This window comes from Semicossyphus pulcher, unplaced genomic scaffold, assembly GCF_022749685.1.
Source record: "Semicossyphus pulcher isolate SPU_LCO1_2020_fin unplaced genomic scaffold, fSemPul1.0.p SCAF_17, whole genome shotgun sequence".
Lineage (NCBI taxonomy): Eukaryota > Metazoa > Chordata > Actinopteri > Labriformes > Labridae > Semicossyphus > Semicossyphus pulcher.
The window spans coordinates 3,265,953-3,290,947 of NW_027211681.1; the positions used below are offsets into that span (position 1 = coordinate 3,265,953).

Below are 24,995 nucleotides of genomic sequence, written 5' to 3' on the forward strand. Positions count from 1 at the left end.
TGCAAGAGCCACATCCAAATGTCAAACCTTTTTCAAGTTTACTTTTTATTCCACACATATGTACACACTAACACATCCTGCTCTCAAACGTAGTGTCCGTACCACTTCTCATGTTGCACATCAGAAACATCATGATTAGACCTCAAAAGTGCAAAGCAGTAGCATTTCAAAATGTTTGAAAAATATGCAGAGATTACGGTCTTCACATAGCAATACTTCATCACAAAATGAGCCTTTACAAACACCTTGAGGCTCCTGTTTTCCAATACAAAGTCCAAATTGGTTGTAGTCAAGATCAGTGTGTCGTCCTGAAATCTTTCACGTCAACTCACCTCGGCTCTAAGGCAGGTGTGTGCATGTCTGCAGTCATGTGTGTGTCTGCCAGGACAAGTAATCAAACAAAATCAGTGAAATCATCAACTGTTGACACAAGTCTCTTCCTCTGCCCGGAGACTTCTGGGTTTGCTGCTTGACTGCTCTGCTGAAACGGCTTGTTCTGCGCAGTGTGTCCTTGCGTCAGAGAGATGCCGGGGGTCGAGCGAGACTGTATGTCTTCCTGTGCCTGAGCCGGAGCAGAGGGACGCCAAGGTGAATTAGATTGATGGGAGAAAAGTGTCACATAGTTAAGTAGTGATTTTTGTTCTTTGTGTGCTCTCTTACCCTGGTCCTGATTCTCTTTATGTGTCTTAATCTTGCCAGCCACTTAGAGGCGTAAGCATCGGAAGGGTTGGCTCTGTACTGGTGCACCAAAGAGGCCATCTGCGGGGAGACAAAGACGAACGAACTATACGTATGAGAGAGCGTATGTCTGAAGAGGTGTGAGAAGGGGAGATAAGAACAAGACTTACATTTGCATGCAGAGCCATCTGTCTGACTAAGAGAGGGAGGTTGCGGTCTGAGACGATTTTTGCCACCGTTGTGTCGATTAACCCCTCGAGGTCTGCAAGAACGAGCAAGACAAGAATTACAATTGAGAGAAAAAACAGGATGCTGCGGCACGACACCAGAGGAAACAGTGATCAGCTCACCTTTTCGGCACTGGAGGGTGACCAGGTTACATTCATAATCCAGAGGTTTAATGATAACTTCCACAAAGTTGAACTGACCCTAAGAGGAGAAAAAAAGACGAGATTAAAGTAAAAAATGACACTGCAGATTTCAGCATCTCATGCAAGTGTGTGTGCATGTACCTTGATAGTTCCCAGTTTGTACTCCTCTCCCGAGTCGTTGTACATGACCATGACAAAATCGTTTCCAATGTGACGCTTCTTGTTGCAGCAGCCCTTGTCGCTCTCTCTGTTCGGCATCAGCGTGGCGATGTGGAAGATAGCTGCAGAGACAAGATTATATTACAAACAAGCAGACTGCTGTTTAATTCTTTTCACTTTAAATCACACAAGCTCACCCTGCATGATGTCGTCATGCCAGCAGTAGGTGAACTCCCCGTCGTCACCGTACTGATCGAGCCCTCCGAGAAAGATCTGATCGGGGTCGCAGTCTTTCAGGTGGATCAGTTTGCCAAGGCCTGTTAGGAAGGCGGCGTAGCGGTTTGATCCATATTCGTTTGACAGAATGGCAACTTCGTTGTTAACCTGAAGAGTGGAGAGGATGTATGTGTAAAGGCAGAGTGCAGGAATCATGTGCAGGATATTATAAGAAAGCTGGGAGTGTTGTTGTGTTCTCACCTGACTGGCTCCTACGAACACCACTCCGATCTTATGGGTGTCATAAGGAGGCATCTGGTCCAGAACCTTCACAGCGCGGTCGATCACCTACAACAGAGAATAGACAAAGTGAACATCGCGGTTTTAATCACACTGAACAGATTCCAGTTCAGTCAGAGAGGTGAACTAACCTGAGTTTTGGGCAGCAGCAGGGGCTTGTTGGCTTCATTTCCAAAGAAAGGAGAATGGTACAGCTGGAGGAAGACAAAGCTAGAAGAGACAACGAGAGGAAGAACAAAGAGTTAACCCACACGATGACTTTGCTTTCGTTTGTAGGACTTAGGGTTGTCTCGCTACCAGAATTTCAAACTTTGATAAAAGAAAAAAAGTCACTGAAAACAGACCAGCTCATTTAACATGCTGTTAACAGTAATGAGCAGGATTTTTCCCAAAAGGAATTGTATAGACCCAAATTAAAATATTCCCTCTTAATCATCACTCATAATCTAGTAAGAGTTTGAGCTGGTGTCTGTATCTGCTGAGGATCTGCCTTCTTCTGTGTTTCTATTGTTCTTATTATTCTGCTGTGTCAGGGACATTTCTGGACAACGATCGCTGGGCAGTGGTCTGGAGCTCAGCCAACAGTCCGCAGGTCGGGACTAAATTAAATTGTTGCGCCAACGTGACATGGCTGTCTCTCTGCTCTGCTCTCTGTCTGTCTGCAACAGACACGATCATTAGTTTTACATCTTTACGAGACGTGAAAGGGACTTCACCAAATGTCTTAATTTGCCGTTCTGTGAATGAGAACAGTCTGCTGTGTCGCTGCTGTATAAGAGCTCCAGGTGTGACGGAGGGCGGAGCAAACAGGCACACACAGTCTGCAGGATGAAGCGTGACTGCAGCCTACAAAACAAAAGCCTGTCTCATCCTGTGGGGTTGTACAGAGGTGTAGGCGCTACTTTGTTAAGTACTTTTTCTCTGTTTAACTGCTTTATTTACATTAACAGCTCTGGCCCTCTTTCTGTCTATTTGCTCAGATTGAAAATCTGACAGTTGATTTTTAAAAGCTTCGGTATCATTCGATACTATCAAACGTAAAAATGACAGATCGCATCATTATAAGACACGTGGTAACCCTGACTCATTCTAAAAACAGAAGAGTTGTGATTAAAGACATTGTGCCAATAAATCATTATCATTAAGTGAAGACTGAGATCACTCCCAGGTTTGAGGAAACACTTTAGTTTTAATTTAATCTTACAAATGTATTAATGTCAAACAATCACAGCTTCTTGAGTTAAAATGATAAAAGTTAAAGTGATAAAAGTGTTCTTTAAAGGGATGCTGCCACTCTTGATGGGAGCAGTCAGCAGGGTTTAGCTTGCTGCTGGTCATATATTTGGCAGAAAAAGGCAACAGATGCTACAGCAGTGTTAATCTGGGAGTACCTGGGGCTCAGTCCAGAGATCTTCTCTGTGTTGCTGGGTCCGGGTCGACTGTGGTACGAGTCCCTCTCTGTCCTTCGCTCCCTCCTGGAGGACGGGGCAGACACTGAGATGGTGTGACCCCGGGGTCGGTGGCCTCCACTGGGAGAAATGGGTCCAGGTTGTGCTGCTGCAGCTGGAAACTCCAACCTCATCCTCGCTCCTCCTCCACTTTGAGATGACACTACACCAGGGCTTTCCCCCCCTTGAAGCTGAGCTCCCAGTCCATTAACGTCCCCTCCTGTGCTCCCCTCCACCTTCTCTTTCTCAAAATGAGCCTGCTGAGGCTGAGGCTTGCCATCTAAAGGCGCTTTGGGCCATGATGGGTCTCCAGACGCTGCCTCAGATTCCATAGCGGCCTTGGAGAAGGCTTCAGGTAATGTTTGGAGCTCAGGAGAGGAGCTGGACTTGTTAAGTCCATGACCCTGGGACTGAGGGTGGGCCTGGAAGGGAAGCTCAGGCCCCTGGCTGCCCGGGGTGGAGGGTCCCGCAGTGGGCTGATCGATGGGAATCGCTCCCTCGCTCACTTCCTCCAGTGTTGACTTTTCATCATCTTGACTGGAAGTGGAGGAGGACTGGAGAAATTGATTATAAAAACAAAAGACAGGAGATTTTACAGGACCACACTGTTTGGTTTAGCATGTTTTAGCATGTTTAAGCAGAGCCGCTGTCAAAGCCGCTGTCAGTCAAAGCTGGTGTTCTCTGTAATCGATAGAAGCAATAATATTTGAAATTGGCACCATAGCTGTGGAGAAAATTGTACAAACAGCTCGTGGTTTCGCCCATTCTACATTCCTACAACACCCAGCATGCATTGTGCCCCTCCCTCTGAAAGGAACAGCCCAGCGAGAGACGCTGGATTGAAAAGCTAGCGTTTCGCTGCAGGCAATGGCTCAGAGCGGTACAGAATCCGAAATACAAAGAGAATATACCTGAGGAAGCGGATAGCGTCCTCCGAAGGCACAGAGCCAGATTGCATTTTTTCTACCATAATGGCATTAGCTCCCGTAATAGCATGATAGGACTGAGTTTGAAAATCGGCGAACTGGCCCTTTAAGGCTTGATATGCAAAACCACAAAATGGTTCTATAAGGGCAGAATAAAAACAAGGGTAGGTTTGAAATAACAAGCTGTCATGGAGTGCCCCTTACTAAGCAGGGAAGCCCGCTTTACAGGAGAGGAGGTGACTCTCTATCAGCTGATACCAAACAACAACAGTTGGTTGAGAAGCTGTGGTAAACACTTATTTTTCTTTTCACACCTTGTGAGTGTTAGCAGATTTAGTATCACAACTGCATGCTTATTTTTCACCACGCTGCAGCACAAACACTGTTTAGTTCATCTGCAGGAGGTTAAAGTTGTCAAATGCTATCGACTAATAAAAAACCAAAACATTACAGCAACCACCTACCCTGCTGAGCGTTCCAGGTGGCGGGGTCTTTGTGAACTTGTCAGCTGACATGAAGATTGGATCAGAGGTCATTGGTTCAAACTCTTCACTCTCTGGCCAATCGGACGGGGTGTGTGCTGTGGTGACCCCCAAGCTCTCCTCCAGCACCACAACAGAGTCTAGAGCAGGACAGAGCGACAACCATGTAGGTTATAGGAAAGTGCACACACACTCAAACACACACACACAGGGTCATCTATTGTTAGTGTTACACACAGACATAAAAGAATACGCAGGTGTAAGACTCCCACAACAAACATCAAACACCTTACAAGCAGTAATTTTGACATCTGACCTTCACACACATTCTCTTTAAGTGTGTACATTCTGGTTAAGTAAACAAAGCCTGATTAATGATGGTCACATGAAACAGAATCAGATGAATGTATATTGATCAAACTCAAAGGAAGTTAGACAAACACGTGTGCACATGAACAGACATGAAGATCAGGACTTGAAGTGAATCCAACCAACAAACAGTGAGATCAAAGACACACACAGATCAATGCATCCTTTACTGGTTCATCTACTTGATTTTTGCATCATGACGCATGCATCTGCTTGGTTGGTTATCTCTGCCCAAATAGACAACAGCAGCCCAGACCAGGCTGTCCAGTCCTGGATCTCCCCTACAGTCCCGCCCCCCCCCCCCCCACACACTTAAAGAACAACACATTCAGGTCTCTTTGACAAAGTCGGCCACTGAAGACTGCCGATGTAAAAGCTTCTTCATCGCCCTACTGGTCTTCCAGTAAAGCAAGGAAGAGTCTATAAATTGGATGAGGTCTGGGCTTTCCTGTTGACGACATCAGAAGGTCAAAGGTTAAAAGGTCAACCTGGGAGTATATTTCTGTGAGTTAGAGAACGTGATTAGGAGGGCAAAACAAAATCACTGTAGGATTCAAAAGTTCTACAAAACGATCCATCTTAAGGTGTCATTGGACTGATTGATCCAAGTGCAGGCTCGTTTTCAGCATCGCTACTCGAGGACCCTCCCTCCCCCCGTTGTTAATGAAAGACTGATGGGTAAAGCAGAAATGCTGCATTCCTTCACTTGCACAATGTTTAAGTTTAAAACAGCAGGTCTTATGCACCACTGAGTTTACTCTGTGCAGAACAGATCTGGAAAATGGAGATAGAAGTTCCTGCATGATTGCTAACCTACAATTGGAGGGACAGATCGACATTCTGGGAAATGTCGTTTCTTGCTTATTCAGTGTTTTTTGCTGAGATTCGGTTCAATATGAAGCTGAAGCTAGCAGAAGGTGAGCATAACAATGTCCCTGCCACGAAAGAGTCCTGCACAATCTGCAAAACCACAACATGCCATTTCTAACACAACAGCCATCCATCCATCATCCATACCGCTTATCCTGTTCAGGGTCACGGGGCGCTGTAGCCTATTTAGAGTAACCAATGAACCTAACGAGCATGTCTTTGGACTGTGTAAGGAAGCTGGAGGGAACCCACGCATGCACAGGGAGAGCCTGCAAACTCACACAAGAAGGCCCACTTTGTCCAAACCAGGGTTCCAACAAGGAACCTTCTAGCTGTGAGGCAACAGCGCTAACCACTGCACCACCGTGCAGCCCCTAACACTACATGTTATAGGATTTATATTTCTAAACATTATGTTTTTATTTGTGAGTTTTAGAGAAGCTAGTAAGTATATTCGGCTTTACATGGACACAAAGCTAGGCTAACTGTTTCCCTGTTTCCAGTCTTTATGCCAGGCTAAGCTAACCAGACGCTGCCTCCAGCTTCATAATCATATTGAACAGTGGAAAATGAGAGAAATATCTCTTCTCATGTAACTCCCAGCAAAAAAGTGAATAATCACACTTGCCAATGTAAAATCCATTAAAATATTGTGTTTGTAAAATGAAAAATATTTTGGTCTTCAGATCCCAAAACTTTTAATAGAAAGTAAAACATGACAGCCATGTGATGATGAAATGTCAGTTCCAGTTGGTGCAGAAAGACCACTGTACTGTGCAAGTGAGAAGAAATACACTACACCAGGAGTTTTCTGGAGGGGGGAGGGGGGCACACATGTGGTGGATGGTACCTGCCCAGGAAATGCTCCTGTGCAGCCTGCCAGGGGCCGGAGGGCCTGGGGGGGCAGAGCCCAAACCCAGGGACCAGAGAGAGCCGCCCACTGCAGGCGGGACACCAGAGGACAGGTCGGTGTCACATGATGCCACATAACACACGGCAGCCAATCGCAAACGAGCATGGTGGTGTAGATGAAAAAAAATGAAAACAAACCAATCAGAACAAAATTGATCAAAGGCAAAAAGCAAAGGCGAGCTGAAAGACGATGACAGAAAAAAGATGAGTTGAAAATGAAATGTGAAGATGAATAACCGGAGCGGGTCGAGCCCCACAGTGAGAGAGAAGAAGAACAAAAGCAGAGCACAACGGGGGGGACTGAAAAAGAGGCTTCTGCAACAAAAAAACATTTGCATGTTAAAGCAGTGATCTGTGACGATCACTGACCTGAGCAAATCCAAGCTGGCCTATTGATCAACTTCAGGTTCACACAGAGTATTTATAGGCCATTTGGCACTCCGCTCAGTCCATTCAACAGAACCAAGGAAAGGCAGTCAGGCGGATAGCAGGGATGAGTTCATGTGTAGCTTACAAAAGTCTTTCATAAGTTTCAGCTGTGAAGCTTATTTATTTTACAGATAACATTTAGACAGATAACAACAACACATCCACAGTATCAAAACATAACAGACTTTATGATCATTATAAATTTCTCTCCTCTGTTGCTCACCCGTGTTTGAGCGCTGGATCAGGTTTGCCTTCCCTCCGACGCTGCTGTGTGTTTGAATGAGGGGCTCTGAAACAGGGGCTGGTGCAGGAGCGGCGGTGCTGGCGGGCGCGCTTGCTGTCTGGGTGGGAGGCTCCTTCACGCCCTCCATGGCCATGAGGACACTGGAGAGCTCCTGTAGCGGCATGTTTCCAAGCTCAGAGGAGAAAGGACTGGGTGGGTTCTCCAGACACATCAGCCAGCTGGTGTTACCTGTGACGGCCGACAGAGAGACAGACGACCGCGTTAGACCACTGAGATGCTGTGAAAAGAAAACACAAGGATGACACAACACAAGGAAAACCAACTTGCAAAGACATGACATCTTTAAGCAGCATTTGTATGGTCAGATTTTTCATCTCCCTTGACCTTGTTCTCTGTAGGCTCAGACATCCAACATTTGTGACTCTTCTCCTGGAAAACACGGCAGCTATTTGAAATTGGTGGTTTTATTGAACTTTAAAAACAGTTTGTTTCTGTCCCCAACAATAACAACAAAAAGAAAACAGACAAAAACTTCTCATCTTGTGCAAGTTTCAAGGTCCTACAAGTTTTTTTCATGTTGTACAGCAACAAACAGAAATCAAAGCTGAAAACACCACATGGAGATGCTCACAAGGTTAAACACTGGATTTTCACTGGAGGGGGTCTATAATAACAAAACCAATATAGCCCACACAGCTAAACCTTCTTTAAATAAAAGCCTCAGTAAGTTGCAATACTGTAATTTCTTGTCGTTGATATTGTTGGTGTGAAGTGTGGTTTGCATACCAGATGGTCTCCGTATGAAGATCTCTGCCCAGCCCTGTGTAAGCATGGGGACAAACTCAGCCAGGCTCGGGTTGTCTTTGAGGGGCGTGGGAGCAGACGGGGTGGCAGAGGCGGAGGAGGGAGGACCCAAACTGTCCAGGTTGGAACTAGAGGGGGGAGACAGTGGAGCTGCTAACTCGCCCTCAGAGGGGGACACCAGAGGACTGAGGCTCTGAGCAGGGCCGGCACGAAGAGCGTGGCCACCTGGAAGAAACAGAGAAGATTATTGTTTTTCACCTCACAGTATATTTAGGCCCGTTTGAAACAGCAAACTTGTGATATTTCAACACATAAGACACAGAATGATGACAGCCAGGGAACTGTGCAACTGTGCAGAGTCTACAGTCTGCAGTCGAAATGCAATCAGATGAAACGAACAGGCAAAAATAAAAGCATGGCTGAAAGTCTGCAGAGGAAAAAAGCTACCTGACGCTCTGAGTCCTGAGGCATAATGTTGCCGGCAAAGAGGCTGAATATCTGTTACCTGACATGGAGCGCACTCGAATGCGTGTGGCTCTGTTGTGCTGCTGGCTTGACTGCGACTCCAGTTTGGCGGGTGCTTCTTTGGTTATCCGGGTGTGCAGCGATGGATCAGACCTGAGGAAGCACGCATGAGAAATAGTTACAACTTCCCTGACTTCTCCCTCTGCATCGATGGCTTCCCTGTTCCTGCTTCCACACACGTCCGTAACTTTGTTGTCGTCTTCGATCAATCTCTCTCCTTCAAACATCACAGCAACCACATCACAAAAACGGACTTTTTCCATCTAAAAAAAATTGCCCATCTACGCATTCATCACCTCACCTCACAACTGCAACAGCATCCTTTATGGCACATCCTCCAAAATCCTCAACAAACTACAATACATCCAAAACTCTGCCGTCCGTCTGCTCACCCACTCTCACACCAGAGACCACGTCACCCCTGTCCTTCAAAACCTCCATCACTTACAAGGGCCTCCACAACCTTGCCCCCTCCTACCTCATCGAACTCCTTCACCAATACGCTCCCCGCTTGTAACCTCAGATCTGTTGACGGCAACCTCCTCACCCCTCAGACAGAGCCTCTATTGCTGCCCCCTCCCTCTGGAACTCTCTCCCCATCACCTCAGACACTCTCCCTCACTCCCTTTTAATCTGTGAGCCCTCATTATCTTATAGTCGTGATTGTTTTCTTTTATATACACACATATTACACATATGTTATTGCTTTAACATGTAAAGTGTCTTTGAGTACCTTTTAAAGCACTATATAAATAAAATGTAGACCTGATGATGACGCTATATGTTTACCCTCTTTAACACATGAATGTGCATATGTTTATGGCAAGCAATCACATCAATGTGAGGTGTTTAAGTGTGGACTAAAGCTGTGGACTTTTTCGTAATGTTCTCTGAGTGTTTGACCGTGCATCACCTTGTCATTTCCCCTCCACCTCCCAGCCTTTCGGCCATGTCCAGACCCAGCAGCGCTTGTGTTCTGACCCCGCCGCTGGTTGTTATCGTCACCAGCTTGTTGCCCACCAGCCAGGTCATACTGCGACCCCCGGCCAAAAGGAACTCGGCGATGGGAGACCTGAAAAGCACAAAGAGATATCACGACTGCCTCCCTTAAATCTTTTCACATCACCATTATGAAGTCGTGCCAACCCCCAAACAAACAAACGCTTGCCAACCTCTTCGGCAGAGCGGAGAAGTTGGAAAAGACGTATCGTGCCATCATATCCAGACAGGTCTCTGTGAGCTCCAGGTGGACCGTCTTCAACCCCTCGTCTGCCTGAGTCACTGCGTTTTCATCAGCGGAGCCCAGGCTGCAGGTGGTGGTTGAGGTGTGCATCCTACAGGAGGAAACAGAAGGAAGGTTAAACAGGAAGAGAAAGAGAGGAGGGCAGAGCAGGAGGAGGGATGCACATAGGCTCCAGATAGTTTAATATTTAATTAGTGCTCACAGAGACATGCAATGCAGAACCTCATCAAAATTACACCAATGTTCATGTTTCTGTCACATGCAACACAAGCATTTATACACACACATGCATTACCATGTGTTTGTGTATAATTAAGCAAATGCATCAACAGATAATTGACATTTTCAGGAGCACACAAACAAAGACACACACTTTGGGACCTGGTATAAGTAGTCTCCTCAGCTATGACACCACGTTTCTTATTTCCCTTAGTTTAAATAAGCTCTGTGTGGCAGGCAAAGGGGCTCTATGGTGGAACATGTTCGATGCTAAGTTAGTGAAAGGCCTGCAGAAAAAGCAGCAGGCAGAAGCTTTGTGTGAGTGAATGTGATTAACCATGAGCTAATCTCTCCGCAGCAGCCAAATCTCTTTATTAGTATTCACTGTTGAGTGAGCAGCACCTCTCTGTATCCACAACAACCACCACTGCCTTCTCTGCAGGCAAATCAGGTTAAAAGCCCCTTTATGAAGAATAACATCAGTTTTAATTAGGGCGGAAAAAGATGCTGATTGTGAATACAGCAAAATGAAACACCGACGAGCTCAAATCAAGTGATCTACAACAACACTGAAGCCAACTGTGATGTTGAACAGTTTACATGTTGTCATGCCTCATCCTGACAAAATCATCAACAAAACCAACGATTAATAAAAGGAACAAAAAGTAAAACAAAGAGGTAGAAAACAACTTTGTGAATAAAGACTCTAAAAGATTTCTGTTTCGCTCTCTTTGGTGGCACCTTATGGCGATAAACGGTTATTAAATGGGAGTCCACTTCCCAGATAACCAGACGTCTACGGTTGGCTTCCTTTGTTGTGGTTGTAACTCTTGATTTTCCTCGCTGACGGTGGTTTTCCTTTTTAGACTGTTTGCCTTCATCTGAGCGTCGAATTTGTTTCTTTTTCTTTGGATTTTCACTAATTTTTTAAGTTGTATCTGTCGTCATCGACCTTTTCTTTGTTTGTTCAGCCATAGTAGATTACTGTTTACTTGCAACACTATAATATTAGATCTCAGTATAAAAAAAAATCTAATTGGGGTATTTTTCAAATTCTAATTAAAATGGTTAAAATGGAAATATGTATCCTGTAAGAAACGGACTAATCTGAGAAGTTAAAGGATTTAAGTTGGAGCCATGAAGACATGTCAGTCCTGTCAGAGGGAGCAGCATGAGATCGCTCACTCAGACCAAGTCCCAGCATGCATATAAACCCAAATACTTACCATTCTTCTACTGCAAAGAATTCATTTTTCATGTTATTATCGACTGGACACGCACTTCAACCAACATGACCATGAAACGCTTTTGACTGAAGTCGGGTTGCGCTGTGTTCACCGCTTTCATTGTCACACTGCTTTTTATTCAGCTTCATTTCACTGAATTGACAATGGATACGAATTTTCATTTTTATTATTTGATAAAAATCACATGTAGTTGAGTTTTTTCTTTTTCAATGTCAAATTAAAGTAAAACATGGTCACGAGGTGTGAGGTGGAAAAGTATCCATCAGCAAAAAGCCTTCAGTCCGACTGTCACTCAGGTGTTACCATTTAAAGACTCAGGAGACACTGTTAGAGGAAGTCGCAGGTTTGCAGCCATTCAGCAGCTGAAGCAGGTTAAACAGATCTACACTGCAGTTGTTTGGTCTGAAACAGTTTGACATATTCCTCTCAAATAAATTACAATATTCAGTGTTTCCAAATGTTTTTGTAGCCTACTAGGTTTTACTGCCATCTGTTGGGCTGGAAGGGGGATGACATTAGCAATATAATGGCACAGCTCTGCCACATCTGACAACTGCAATGTTAGATCACACATCTGTCAGTCATGTGAGCAAAGCAGCCACGCAGAGATGAGCATAGGTGTATGAAGAAGGTCGGTCAGGTGTGTGTGTGTGTGTGTGTGTGTGTGTTCGTGTGTGTGTGTGATGATACTTAAGATTTCAGTCTGTAATCAAAGGTTTTTTTTAGCTAGTCCTAAAACCCCACACTAGGAGATTGCCATGGTCATAGCAGCACAGTCTGTGTTTGTGAGTGGAGTAAAAAAAAGAAACATGTTGAGCAAGCAAACTAAGCAGTTGTGTTGCTGTTGTCCCTGTCACTGGGTGAGGAAGCACAAGTGCCCTCACCCCAGGAAAAGGGAAGCAGAGTTGTAGGTTGCGGTTGTTGTCAATCAGGATAAGACCCCATCACTTTGGATACACATGCTTTGCACCAGTCGCTCCTGCCATTCATTTGTTGTTAGGCCGAATCAAAACCAGTCAGCAAAACACCCAGCAAAACAAAGAACTGAAGTAAGAACCAAGACAAATGAAGAGTAAATGAAATAAAAGCAAACTCTGGGTTAGAACAAAATCAAACAGAAAGAACATCAAATGTTTTCAGATGTCTTCTGCAAACTCTGCATGCAAAAGCAAATAATTAAACCAAAATGTAAACAGCACGTGTATGATCACAGCCCAAACAAACCAAAACACACAAACCTTTATCCAGCATGCACCACCCGCTCCAGATATCCCAACAAACCACCCAACGCCCGCCAAACGGACCCGCATGACAATGACCCGAAACCCCATCAACCATCCCATGGAGGAAGCAACAAGTGTTTGGGTTGTTTTTTGTTTGGTTACCCATAAGGCTCTTCTCTAACCTGCGGACCGCATGTTCCGAGACACTGATGCTGCGGGAGCGGAAAGCGTCCATGGCTGACAGGTCCCTCAGCTCTTTAACTGGAGAGCTGCTGCTATTGGCTACCGCTGCTGCCGCCTTCGCCACTTTAGCTGCCCGCAGACTGGGCGGTGATGAATACCCAGGGCGAAGAGCGAGGGGGAAAGGACCCGGGTTGGCGATATGGTGGCAAGTGGCAGTAAGGGGGTGAGTCATCGTGAGGGTGGTGTGGTTTGGGAGAGTAGGGGGAGCGTGTGGTGTGAACAGGTATACCAGGAGGACAGCAGGAACGGTCACCCAAGCGCCAGAGCAACACGAGCAGGTGACCAAAGGACGTACACCACACAGGGCACAGAGGAAAGGGTAACAAAGGTCAAAGGGCAGGGGGCACAGGAGAAGGGAGGGGCCAGGAGCAATGTGGGTAGTATCCAGGATGACACGACCACCCCCCAAAACCACAACCACAACGCAGCAACCAATCGCAGGAGGCAGGGGAGGGGTCGAATGAAGAATTGAAAGAAAAACAAAACAAGGTGAAAATTAACAGCAGTGAACACTATGAATCAGATTACAGGAGAGCGGAGGAAGAAAAAGAGGATAAAAAACACTAACTTAAAAGAAAAAACAGACAAGCAGAGGGTAATATAGCTTTTGCTACTTGTGAAAGAAAATACACACAGAAAGTATTCAGGAGAGCAACAAAATAAACATTATTTCACACAGCAGGTACATAGTGAAGCCAAGGACTAGTACAGGAGAAACAAAATAGTAGGGATGGACTCAGCACAGGCCTGAAATCATGGAAGTTAAAACACAAGAAACACAACACATCCAACTGAAAATGAAATGGGTTAAACCTGACGGTTAGAGCAGTGCAAGTCCAAAGTTCATACTACTGAGAAAGCCAATGAAAGGCTCCATTATTCTGGATTTAGATTGCATTTAATCATATTGTGTATTTGGGACATAATCAACATGGCTTATGACTTGCATCACTCCAACCAGAGAGTGGGCAACAAGCAGCACAAGGACAGAACGCTGGATGAATGATAACCAGTATGGGACACTGAAAGTGGGTAGATGTGGGAGATCAGTAGAAACTGTTGTTAGCAGTAGTGCTATGTTTCTTTATGAAAGCTGTAACAGACAGCTAGGTTGTTATGAGGACAAGAACAATAGGTGGTGGGACCCAAAACGAGACGGAGGTGACGTATACAAAAGGGCTGCATCTACTATTTTTCTTGAACACAGCAGAGGGAGAAGGAGTTTGATGAAAAGAAAAAGCTGCAATGAATATTTGGGCAAAAAAACAAACAAACTAGAAAACAATAGCAAAAGGGAAAGCAAAGTAATTGTTTGTTTAGGGAACCGCTCACCTTGAGGTGAAAAGGTTTATAGTTATTTTTGGTCTTTGTAATACACTCTTTGATGCTCACTGAAGCCAATTTTTATAGGGTCCTCTGTCCACACTGAAAGTCACAATCACAGGGGACACAAAAAAAATGTGTGGCAGTAGAGACTCTGCTCAATTAGTCTGCTAAGTCACAGCCTCGGTTAGGTCTCCTTTTTCTCTCTGATCACCGATAGCATACTGTGTTGTAATCGGTAACTGTTGATGTTACAGCAGGTTGTTCGTGCAATTATGACACAGACAACTGAAAAACATTCACACCATGTAGAGATGAGAATGATGCCTTGCTAACAAAAGCTTCGTTACACCTCTGTGTGAAAGACAGTGTGTATTTCTCTTTTTGCACAAGTATACTTTGTTATTATTATGGTCATAAACAGTCAAAATGGCCTTTCCTCATGCCATTGCCATTTATGCACTTATATATAATTATTTAGAATACAGGACTTATTTTAAAGAACACATTTGAAAATGTAAAAGCATAAACCATGACTCAAATGTACTAATGATTACCATGGCAGCCCGAGAGGAGTATTTGTGACTATCACGCCACAGTACCAGTCATGCTGAGTCCCCAGTTACCTTGGCAACCACAACCCTCTTACACAACAGTGGCCACATGGTCAGCGTGTGGTGCGGGTTTGTGTGTCAGCACTTGCAGCTGTGTGTGTGTACAGATGCTTTACCTCTTGGGTCTTTCATTGAGGCTGGTGCTTCGGGCACGAAATGAACTTTGCTCGTGACCGTCATCGAACGGCAGCAGGGCGTTGGAGCGCAAACCCTGGAGACATGGAAAAAGGTATATTTTATTACGGAGATGCAAAAGTCAAGGATGTGTAGCAACTCCCAAATAATGTCAAAAGATTTAAGGTTATGTAGACTTATGCCAGAATTGAGAAAATAGATAGCACTCTTATGTCTGTCTGCTAAATACAAAGCTACAATCAGGACACTGCTAGCTTAGCTTAGCATAGGGACTGGTAAAAACCAAACAAACACAAAGTTTGAAAACAAGTTGTGCTTTCATTGATAGTGTTCCAGGCTATCACACAGCAGGGCATAGTGACTTTTTTGAGTCTACACAATAGACTGTATAAAAAGATGGATGACATGACAGCTCCCTAAAAGTGAAGCCAAAACCTCTCTATCGCCCATCGCTCATAAAGCCCGCCTCCTCCATGTTAACAGATGGGACATGAATCAAACAACAAAATCTGAATACAATTTTATATACATTTTTCTCAAACATGGTTTCTGTCATTATAGTTAGTTCTTATGCTGATTTACGTAGTTAAAGTGTTAATTTTTCTGACAACTTTAGTTTTAATTAGTTCTTTAGTTGACAAATACGGCTCCTGTAAGCCGATCTGTTCCAGATTAGCAGAGTAGAGGAGGAACGGCGAGAGGAGACGTAACTTAAATAATCACTACAGTCACTGAAGTTTCCATATCTGTGAACGTTAACCTCAGACCAACACGAAGAAGCTGTTGTGCTGTTCAATATGCTGACATGCGGGATCTTTGCTGTTTTTTTTGCGGTAATTTAAGTCTGCGTTTTGGTTAGCAGAAGTGGCTACGGCAGCTCCCCCTGCCGATCAAGATGGCAGCGCCTATCACGGGGGCTATTTTGGCTTCAATTTCGTATAATAAGAGCAGACGGAGATCGTCCATCTATATATACAGTCATTGTCTGTCATCAGTCTACACTGGTAGCCTGATGACCTAAACTAATAAAAGGGCTCAAAGATCCTGGCTAGTTGGTCTTCCCTACTTGCAGTCTAAGTTAAGTTGGCTCCTGCTGCAACTGAACATGCAATCATGTGAGTGATAAATGTCTTCATAAGAAAGTCCTGTTGCAGTAATATCAGGAAAGAAATGTTTGATTTTTTTTGAATCGTGTTTGCAACACGATGAGGTGAAAACACATTTATGACACTGATTTCTTTGTGGGAGTCAAGCTTATAAACTGTTTTTGTATAGTTTGTTTTATATTGTATAGTTTCTCTTCCGTTTCTCTGTGCAGTTGCATATTTAAATGATGAAGGTGAGTCGTTTGGAGAAACATTTTGGTTTGTTTTGGGGGATTCCCAGTGCTGATGATGCATTTTAATAAAGATTACAAGTTATAAAAATACAGTAAATGTAGGATGACACACCTTTGTGATGTACTGAACAAAGTCTTTACGGAAGGGGAGTCTGCAGCGTATGAACCACATGGCGATGACGTGGTGGGCCAGGGACACGATGTACTGGTTGAACCTAAGGAGAATGGAGGAAACAAAAAGATCAGGGTGTGTCTGTTGGTCTGAGAGTATACATGAGTTTGTGTGTATGTGAGCACTTACTTGGACGGGTTAGTGTAGGGTAGAGAGATGGCAAACACACTGACATACTGCTCAGCTACAAAGTTGGCATAGAGATGGGGCAGACGGACCAGAGCTACGAAGCAGAATAAAAAGAACCTTAAACTTTCAGTTTTTCCTCCCTCTGTGACAGAAGACGTTGATGTGACTAACTGGCCTTGAACATTCAACAATGGCAAAGAAATTTCTGAAACAAGAATGAGAGTTCGTAGAATAGTCTTTGTTGCTTACTGGACAGGAACTCGAGCATAGGGGATGCCATGGCAACGGTTGCAGAGATGTGGGTGAGCTTGACGATAAGAGCGGGGAGGAGCTTGATCATAATGTCAGGCATCTCCACCGTGCACATTGTAAGAGCCACCACACACTGCTTGGCACAGCGGTAAATGAGTCCGGTCTCAAGGCACTGAACCAACTCTCTCTGCAGAGGAGATAGGACAGCGGCGTCATTCTTGCTGTATGGGCTGTTTGCATCTCAATGACCGCCCACATGTGAGTGTGTAAATGGGATGTTGTGGCTCAAACTTGGATCCAAACATTGGACTAGTTAGTAAACCCAGCATGTATCCTATAAAGCACGCAGTGCTTTTTCTCTTGCTCGTACCTGTCTGGACTGCTCCAGGTAGTTATGGTAGGAGGTGATTGCTGTAAGGACAGGAACCACTGCCAGCTGAACATCAGTGCGAGAAAACCCCTCTGGTGTCTTCTTCAAGCGCTCTGAGATCAGCCGATCTGTCACCTACATAAACAGACAAAGAAGCCGCATTTAGGGACATATTATTATAAGTACACACATTCACATGTTTACAGACTTTTATGCATGCGTCTTTCTTTGCACTACCATGCAGCAGAGTGTAGAACAGAGCTGGTCCAAGCTACATGGGGATGTGAGCAGCAGAACTTTGTACTGCAGCGTCCACGGTAGCTTGTCCAGAACCAGCTTCAGCACCTTCCAGTCTGTCTCCTACAAGCAGAAAATAAAGGCAGAAGAAGATAGCAGAAGGTCACTGTAATCATCTGTTATCCTCGTCTGTGTGGTGTCCAAGTAATTTGCAAAAGAGAGGATAAACCGTGGAGCATTAGCCGTACTAGCATATAGCTGTTTACTCTACAACAATTGATTTTCAGAATATATACAATAATTGAGTTTGTACCATCTTTAGGCACTGCAGGAGGACACTAAAGGCAGGTGCGTAGGGCAGGTAGGCTGAGCGGATTGAGGCTGTTGAAGCAGAAGGAGCAGTGGGGGGAGCGGGGCTGCCTGCAGGAGGAGATGTTGACCCTGCAGGCTTCTTTTCACTGACACGCTTCTCCGGCTCCCTGAAACAACAAACAGGCACAGTTAACAAATCTGTTAGCAATCAGCTGACTGCATAAAAAATAAGCAAAACAGGTGCAGGTAAGAGTTGTGTAAAAAGTCGCGTGTGCTTCCTCACCCTGTGTCACAGTAGCAGTAAGGGCTGAACCTTATAGCGCGGTCTTTGTTGGGTACTCCGAGACGATGAAGAGAGTCTGCTCGCATCATCAGGAAGAAGTCAAACACCTGAAGGAGGAAACAAGAGTTAAAGGACAGTCGTCAGAAGGCATTTTTGTAACGAATGGAGTAAGATACACACACATACGCACAGAAAAATAAACCCCCTCCTACCTGTAGTCTAATACTGGACGCAATAGTTGAACAGTACTTGTTCTTGTAGTGAAGCTGCAGGTGGCTGATCAGCAACTCATACACACGACTCGCATGGCTAGCTGGTAGGCTGTAAAGTTTGCTCTGCCAGGAGAGAGAAGGATGGAGGTTTATCCGTTTATGTACCAAACTTGTAACATCAATCATAAAGTCCCTTTTGAGAACCCATTCCTAAATATCAGCATGTGTGTACCTGCAGGATTTCAAGCAGGCCCAGTATAGCAGTTCTGACATCCTCCATAGGAGACTCTGCTGTGGGGTCTCTCTCAGAAACCTCCAGGGGCCCTGGACACACCAAAGAGCGACTGGCAACCTACACAGAGAAAAAACATACCCACTCATCATCAAGACATGGTGGACATTACTAACTTACTTCATGCTGGTAAAAGTGAGACAATATGAATATCTTTGCTGGTGTGTACCCGCTCAATGATGTCCAGCAGGCTGGTGAAATGGTGCGTGTTGCAGCCCTCGGCGAGGTCCACTAGAAGCTGTGTGGCCTGTTTTCTGACGGCCAGGTCCCGGTCTTCAGCTATCCCGCTGAGCTGGGGAATCACCACCATTTCTATCAACTCATCCTGGAACAAGTGAAGAAGGAAATCAGACAAGAAGCAGAGTGACAGTTGACCTGACAGTAAGAATTCAACTGCGTGTGTGTGTGTTCATGTATGTGTGCGTCCAGACCTCGTAGAGCTGCCGGTTGGTACTGAGAACAAAGGACAGGATATGAAGCACTTTGATCCTTATCACGCTGCGGGTCTCGTTCCTTTCAGAGCGACAGTAAGAGAGCAAAGAGGGGACAGAAAGGATTACAACACAGCAGATGTGGGACAAGACAGGAATTAAGGTGATGATTAACAGAGAGACACACAAAGAAAACACTAAAACATGCTCACTGAGGCATTATCACTGTTATCTTTGTGTGCGTTCTACCTGAAGAATTTCTCCATGAGGCGGTGAAGGCTCTGAATCCAGCCGTCCTTGGCGGGCTGGATAGACTGGGCCCTGTACGAGATGAGGGTCAGCACTGACGCATCCTGTAATACACACACACACACACACCGGATATATGAGATACAGCGGTATGTAAGGGAATCAAATAAAAACCCAGGATGGAAACTCAAAAGAACTAACAGGTCTCTTGTCGGCACATTTTTCCACCAGACTGAAGAACTTCTCTGTGGAGCCGTGGTAACCGTTCTGCTCATACAGCTCTTCAGCTGTGGTCAACAGCTCATAGACGATGGCCTTCAGCTCGGCGCTTCCTATCGTCTGTGGAGCCATACGAGACAGGCAACTTGGTCAGAAAAGAACCGGAATTTCCCAATGTGTGTGTGTGCAAATGTGCAGAATGTGTGTGTGTGTACCTGGATCTGCTGCAGCAGCTGCTCTATGATTCCCAGCAGGATGTCCCATGTGACCACCTGCAGCTCTTTGCCGTACTTCTTGATCAGTCTGGTGATGGAGAGGACGATTTCATAGGACACCACCTCATTGGCACAGGACATGGCCTGAATGGCAGGGATCAGACAGCAACAGACATCACAACTAGTTTATATCGTTCATAGTTTCAAGTATACAAAAGCTTCTTTGAGTCATTTCACGTGGACTTTTGATTACTTTAATCAAGATGAGTTCCTCTAATTGCATGGAGCCGGGGACGGACTGGCAATTTATGTGAAACCTCATAGCAAATATCATCAGTAGGACGAGTAATAGTAACACAACACATGTTCTGGCCACAGCGGCATGCATTCAAATCTATGTGTTTCATTGTGCAAAATGAGGACAAAAAAGAGAAACTTATTTTATGTTTTTTTTAGTGTTTTTAAATAAAAAATATAAGAGTAGTAACAATCATTACATTAATGCAGAGTCCAGCTAATATTGAACTGATTACCTCCTTTATATTTCAAGCAAAAATGCCAAAGATACTTTTGCTCCAAATATAAATATTTACAGCATTTTTTCATATTCTATCAGAGTAAACTGAAGATCTTTCATGTAGTTCAAGAAATGAGAAACATAATGAGACATCATGTTTTACTTTCAGCACATGCCCGCTAGGAAGAATTGCATGTAGTCTACGTTTGCATGTGTTACCTTGTAAAAAGAAGGCAGAACGAGTGTCGGGGTATTTTTGAGGGCGGGTAGTCTGTGCGCACCCCAAAGTGCCATTCCAACAAAGAACACAGCTCCTCTCAACAATGGTGCATCCTCCATGTAGACCCTGGTGGAGGTTGCAGGTAGTTAAAGGACGCACACAAATCAGGAGAACCACACCCTCCCTCAATAACACACATTGCATGCACATAAATAGTCTTAAACCAATACCTCTCCTCCATGATACGGCACATGGTGTAAATGGCGCTGTGGCCGAGGTGAGTCCCCAACACCTTCCTCATCAACTGGAGAAGCAGAGAGCAAAACATAGGAACACAAGAAACAACAAAGGAGGTTATTAATTATGCTCTCTTTGCTCAGAGCCATAAGAAAAGGAAAAGGTGTGTGTGTGTGTGTGTGTGTGTGTGTGTTCTCTCACCTTCCAGCAGGATTCACAAAACTCCTTGACGTTGACAGTGCGACAGAGTGTGATGATGAAAACAGTGAGAGAATCTGAGGGCAGGCAGTTGTAACAAACCACTGCATCCAGTACTTGTAGTGCCACCTGGACAAACCACACGCACACACAAGTACTATATAGGTAAACATTTAGCAAACACAGTACACACTGTGAAATGTCATTCAGTTCTTCACATTTGTTTTCAATATTAATTTTGCATTATACATTAACTCATTCTATGAAGGGGCTCTGCTTAGCTTTAAACAGGTATATTTATTCATTATAGACCAGAGAATCTTTATTGAAGGGGGAAAATGACCCCTAAAACTGAAACACAAAAATAATAGATTCTTACTAATGTCACAAATTTCAGCCAAACAAACTAGAAAATGAGATCGGTGTTGGACGGAGCTCTGTGTGCTTCCTAAACCAGGAGAACAATGAACATGCAGCTGTCTTAAAAACATAAAATAAAAACAGCATGTTAAGACATCCATTTTCTCATTTCATCATTTTGCTGTGATTGTCACATGACTTGGTTGCACATGACGTCCAGACACCGGTTGTTATTGCAATTCGCTTTGCATTTGGCTGTTGTTGTCTTTCTGTCACTCCCCTGTTAGCAAAGTGCTGTCTGCGTAGTGTGTGGTACCTTTGACTTGGCAGAGCTGTGTTGTGGCTGGAAAAAGTGTTTCTTACTCAGGTCTCTGTCTTGATCTTTCTTGCTTGTGCAAACATCCTCGTTGCCCGTAAAGGTTTCGCCCTGAGGTCTCACCAGGTGAGTGTTAAGATTTGTCTTGCTGCCAGTGTACTTGAACTAATAATCTCCAAGAATTCCATTTAAATAAATGTCCGTTAAGTCACTATCTATCACCGAAGGAGCTAACACAATGGTGATGGCCCACTGATGAAAGCCCAGCTAGTGACGCATTTTCCATCACCCAGCAGTGGTTGGTCTGCCAGAGAGGGAAGGCAGAGCTAAGCTTTTCCGGTCTCTGCAATTGTTGCGAGTAAACAGTATTCTACTATGGCTGAACAAACAAACAAACAGACAGACTTTTGTAAAGTTTCCCTTCCTTCATTTAAGGTAGAGGACTTTTGATTGGATTTAACTGAGGAGCACTGTAAAGTGCTTCTGCGTTTACAGACGTGTTGCCATTTCTCCTTGCCAGCCTTACACTAAAGTTACTCTCATCAAAGGTCAGCGTCAGAGTCTCGCGAGATTTGAGACACTGAGCATAGAAAGCAGGATTAGCAGCAAGTCAGGGCTCTGCATACAGAAGTAGTCGCATTTTTAACGTTAAATCATTTCCTGATTCAGTGAATCTTTACAGCCCTAGTTGCTTTAGCTCAACAGAATCTGTAAGCAAGAAAATACATACCTCAATATCTGATGAAGATGTTGTTCTATTGCACAGTAGACAGATCTTCCTACACACCAAACACGCAAAAAATGTATGTTAATAACATTCCTAAATAAAAAAACAGAAGTGTTGGTTTCTGTCTGCTTTTGTGACTTACTGGACCATGACAGAGACATTTTGGTCCAGGTAGCAGCTGTTGAACTTTACAAGATTGACGAGAACATGGAGGAAGTCGGAGGTGAGACCTATGTCCATCCACAGGAGGACAAAGCGTGCTGCGGGAAAGGAGAAGAAGCACAGAAAGAAACAGTTACAGTTAAGAGTAATAATTACAAACAACGATGCAAAGATGGCTCATAACAGTTTGAACTTGAGTCAGTAAGATTTGTCAGCTAGAGTGTTAACAAACAGCATTCTGATATTATTCACTGTCAACACAACGCTGAAAGGGAACAGTGATCACAACTTGAAGCTTCCTGACACACAACAGAGACATGCAGTATGAAGAAGCAAACATACAACTACCTGCTCTGAAACCAAACAAGACCCACAGGTTTAAAAGTGTTTGCAAGTCACTTAAATGTCTGTAATTAACTTGGTGGAGATCACTTGAATCTAAATGTTAAATGCAGAAATCCTGATACTAACAATGAAAACAATAAGCACAGAGGATTATGCTGGGGAACCAGACAATGCAGCAGTGTAATTTTACCTATGTCCTCCTCCAGGTAGGTGATGTCTTTACCATTCTCGGTTAATGCTTTGAAGACTTCCAGCCTGTCAGAGAGATCTTCATTGCACGGCTGGTAGTCCCTAACGACTTTAAAAAAGTAGGCCCTCAGAGGGCCCAGCCGCTCACCCTTCACATGAAAAGACATAAGACTTTATTAAAGAACTGCAACATTATTCTCATTCATGACAGTATGTGCTTATGTAGGTATTGTCTGTATATACCTGTCCCTGTATAATGGCCCTCAGCAGCTGCAGGACGGCATGTCTGGCCTCAGGTGGCTGCTCCGGAGACAGCATGTCCTCCACGGCTTTCCAGACTGCCTCCACTGCATGCTAAAAGAAAATGTGTGCACACAGATTTACACAAACAAAGAAGATTAAATACACTGTCATGTCAAAAACACCTCGCAGGGAACAGACTCACCTCCTCAAATTTTTTCGTTTTGGCAAGATCACAGACGTGGTTCATCACCCGCACCCGCACGCTTAGACCGCAGTCCGGGTGGAGCTCCTGAAAAACATCAAGGCCATGACACAATGTGGAACACGATGGTATAAAAACACTAAAGCATGGTTCTTCTCAATGTGTAACCACAGATGCTCAGTATATTTTGCACACCTTTATAATATCATTGGTGATGATGAACTCGGACGGTTTCGATTCACTTTGTTTGCTCGGGGGCCGCGGGGGTCCCAGCCCAAAGATCCCCTTCACCTTGTCCTTGAGAGTCTCCTTGCTTGGTTGTTTATTCATGGCCCAACCTGGAGGTGTGGCAGACTACACAGGCTTGGACTAATCGCCGCCTAGAGAGGAAGTAAGACACATTAAGGACATTTTACAACATGCTTTAGTTAACTTGAAATATTAAGTAGCACTCAAATTCTACAAGCCAGAGAGAGGGCAACATCCATTCTTCAAATAGGACTTGATCTCCTTCTTCTTTGACAGTCTTATGTCTTGTAGACTCTAAGAAAACATCAGGGTTCAGTGAAAAACCACTGACCCGATTTTCGTGGGACTTGATGGAAGGGTGCAGGATGTGCCACAAAGGAACACATTTATCCAAAATGTTTGGATGGCTAAGTATGCGTTTCCTCAAAGTGCTTCATGCATGACAAGGGGTTACAGCAGAAGTCTTGCTGGCAGATATTTTTGAAGCTGGATATATAAAACTTGTGTAGTGAGTTTGGGGGAGGCTCTGTGCCTCTGATTGTCCGAAGATAATCGCCTAAAGTTAACATAAACTCTTATTACAAGATTTAATATAATTGTACCATAACTATGTCTGTTGATGGCAGTATTACACTACCTTTACATTGCCAACATCAAACGTTTCATACACTGTGTGGCTGCATCTAGAAACAACCAGAGTAAATGAGTAACTGTATTTATGTAATTTGAGTGAAGTCTACCACCCACTATTATACAGCTGTAAAGTTTGAAGTCCCAGCCTGTCAATGTGTTAACTCAGGGGGGCAGGTTTGGAGAATTTGCTGTCATGTGGACTTGTCAGAGACAGAGGGGAGGGGAGGTGAGCAGACAAACAACGACTGTTCTGTTTCAGTTCAACAACAACAACCAGCACATCGGTGCAAGGTAGCCTCCGAGCAGGGCCATCATATCTGTGATCCTTTGACATCATAAATATGCTTTTAATCAAGAGAAATGCACAATGACGCTACTGAACCGTTAGCTTCGCTATCATTGCCTGCCATGGACTAGCATTCCTCTGTGGCATTCAAGGTCTGGTAGCTTAAAAACAACACTGCCCCCTCCTCCACCTTCTCCCCATTTTCACTCACCTTATCGGAGACAAGTCGCTTTGTGTTTCATTCAGTCAAAGCTTCGTCCACATGCAGCAAACGCAGTCGTCTTCGTCTTTGCATTGATACAACTCTGTATTTGCTGCTGAACGTTTGTTCTCGCCCCAGCTCAGTCCTCCACTCTTCAACCGGATGACACAGTAATGCTCTGACAGGGGCACTTCCGACAAAAACACGTTTATTGCAC

At 44.4% G+C, this 24,995-nt stretch overlaps 1 protein-coding gene across 2 annotated transcripts; it reads right to left on the minus strand.

Moving 5' to 3' along the window:
- Nucleotides 1-39: 39 nt before the first annotated feature.
- Nucleotides 40-24,921, minus strand: tsc2 (TSC complex subunit 2). Of its 2 annotated transcripts, XM_069665961.1 has the most exons (41): nt 24,788-24,921; nt 23,604-23,788; nt 23,409-23,495; nt 23,207-23,317; nt 22,965-23,112; nt 22,410-22,527; nt 22,271-22,319; nt 20,868-20,993; nt 20,660-20,733; nt 20,429-20,555; nt 19,693-19,836; nt 19,460-19,597; nt 19,259-19,362; nt 19,010-19,091; nt 18,748-18,903; nt 18,519-18,638; nt 18,287-18,409; nt 18,075-18,181; nt 17,793-17,958; nt 17,480-17,602; nt 17,243-17,377; nt 16,870-17,059; nt 16,621-16,714; nt 16,432-16,534; nt 14,962-15,056; nt 12,848-12,988; nt 9,906-10,067; nt 9,647-9,805; nt 8,714-8,826; nt 8,191-8,433; nt 7,384-7,632; nt 4,563-4,720; nt 3,116-3,726; nt 1,856-1,934; nt 1,686-1,772; nt 1,406-1,592; nt 1,191-1,330; nt 1,029-1,107; nt 849-940; nt 661-759; nt 40-562 (listed from the first exon to the last, which is right to left on the minus strand). In XM_069665961.1, the coding sequence occupies exons 2-41, from the start codon at nt 23,736-23,738 to the stop codon at nt 395-397; spliced, it is 5,622 nt and encodes a 1,873-aa protein (XP_069522062.1). In that variant the 5' UTR covers nt 23,739-23,788; nt 24,788-24,921; the 3' UTR covers nt 40-394. The 2 variants fall into 2 exon arrangements, with proteins under 2 accessions (XP_069522062.1, XP_069522063.1); XM_069665962.1 differs by lacking the exon at nt 12,848-12,988.
- Between the last annotated feature and the right edge of the window lie 74 nt (nt 24,922-24,995).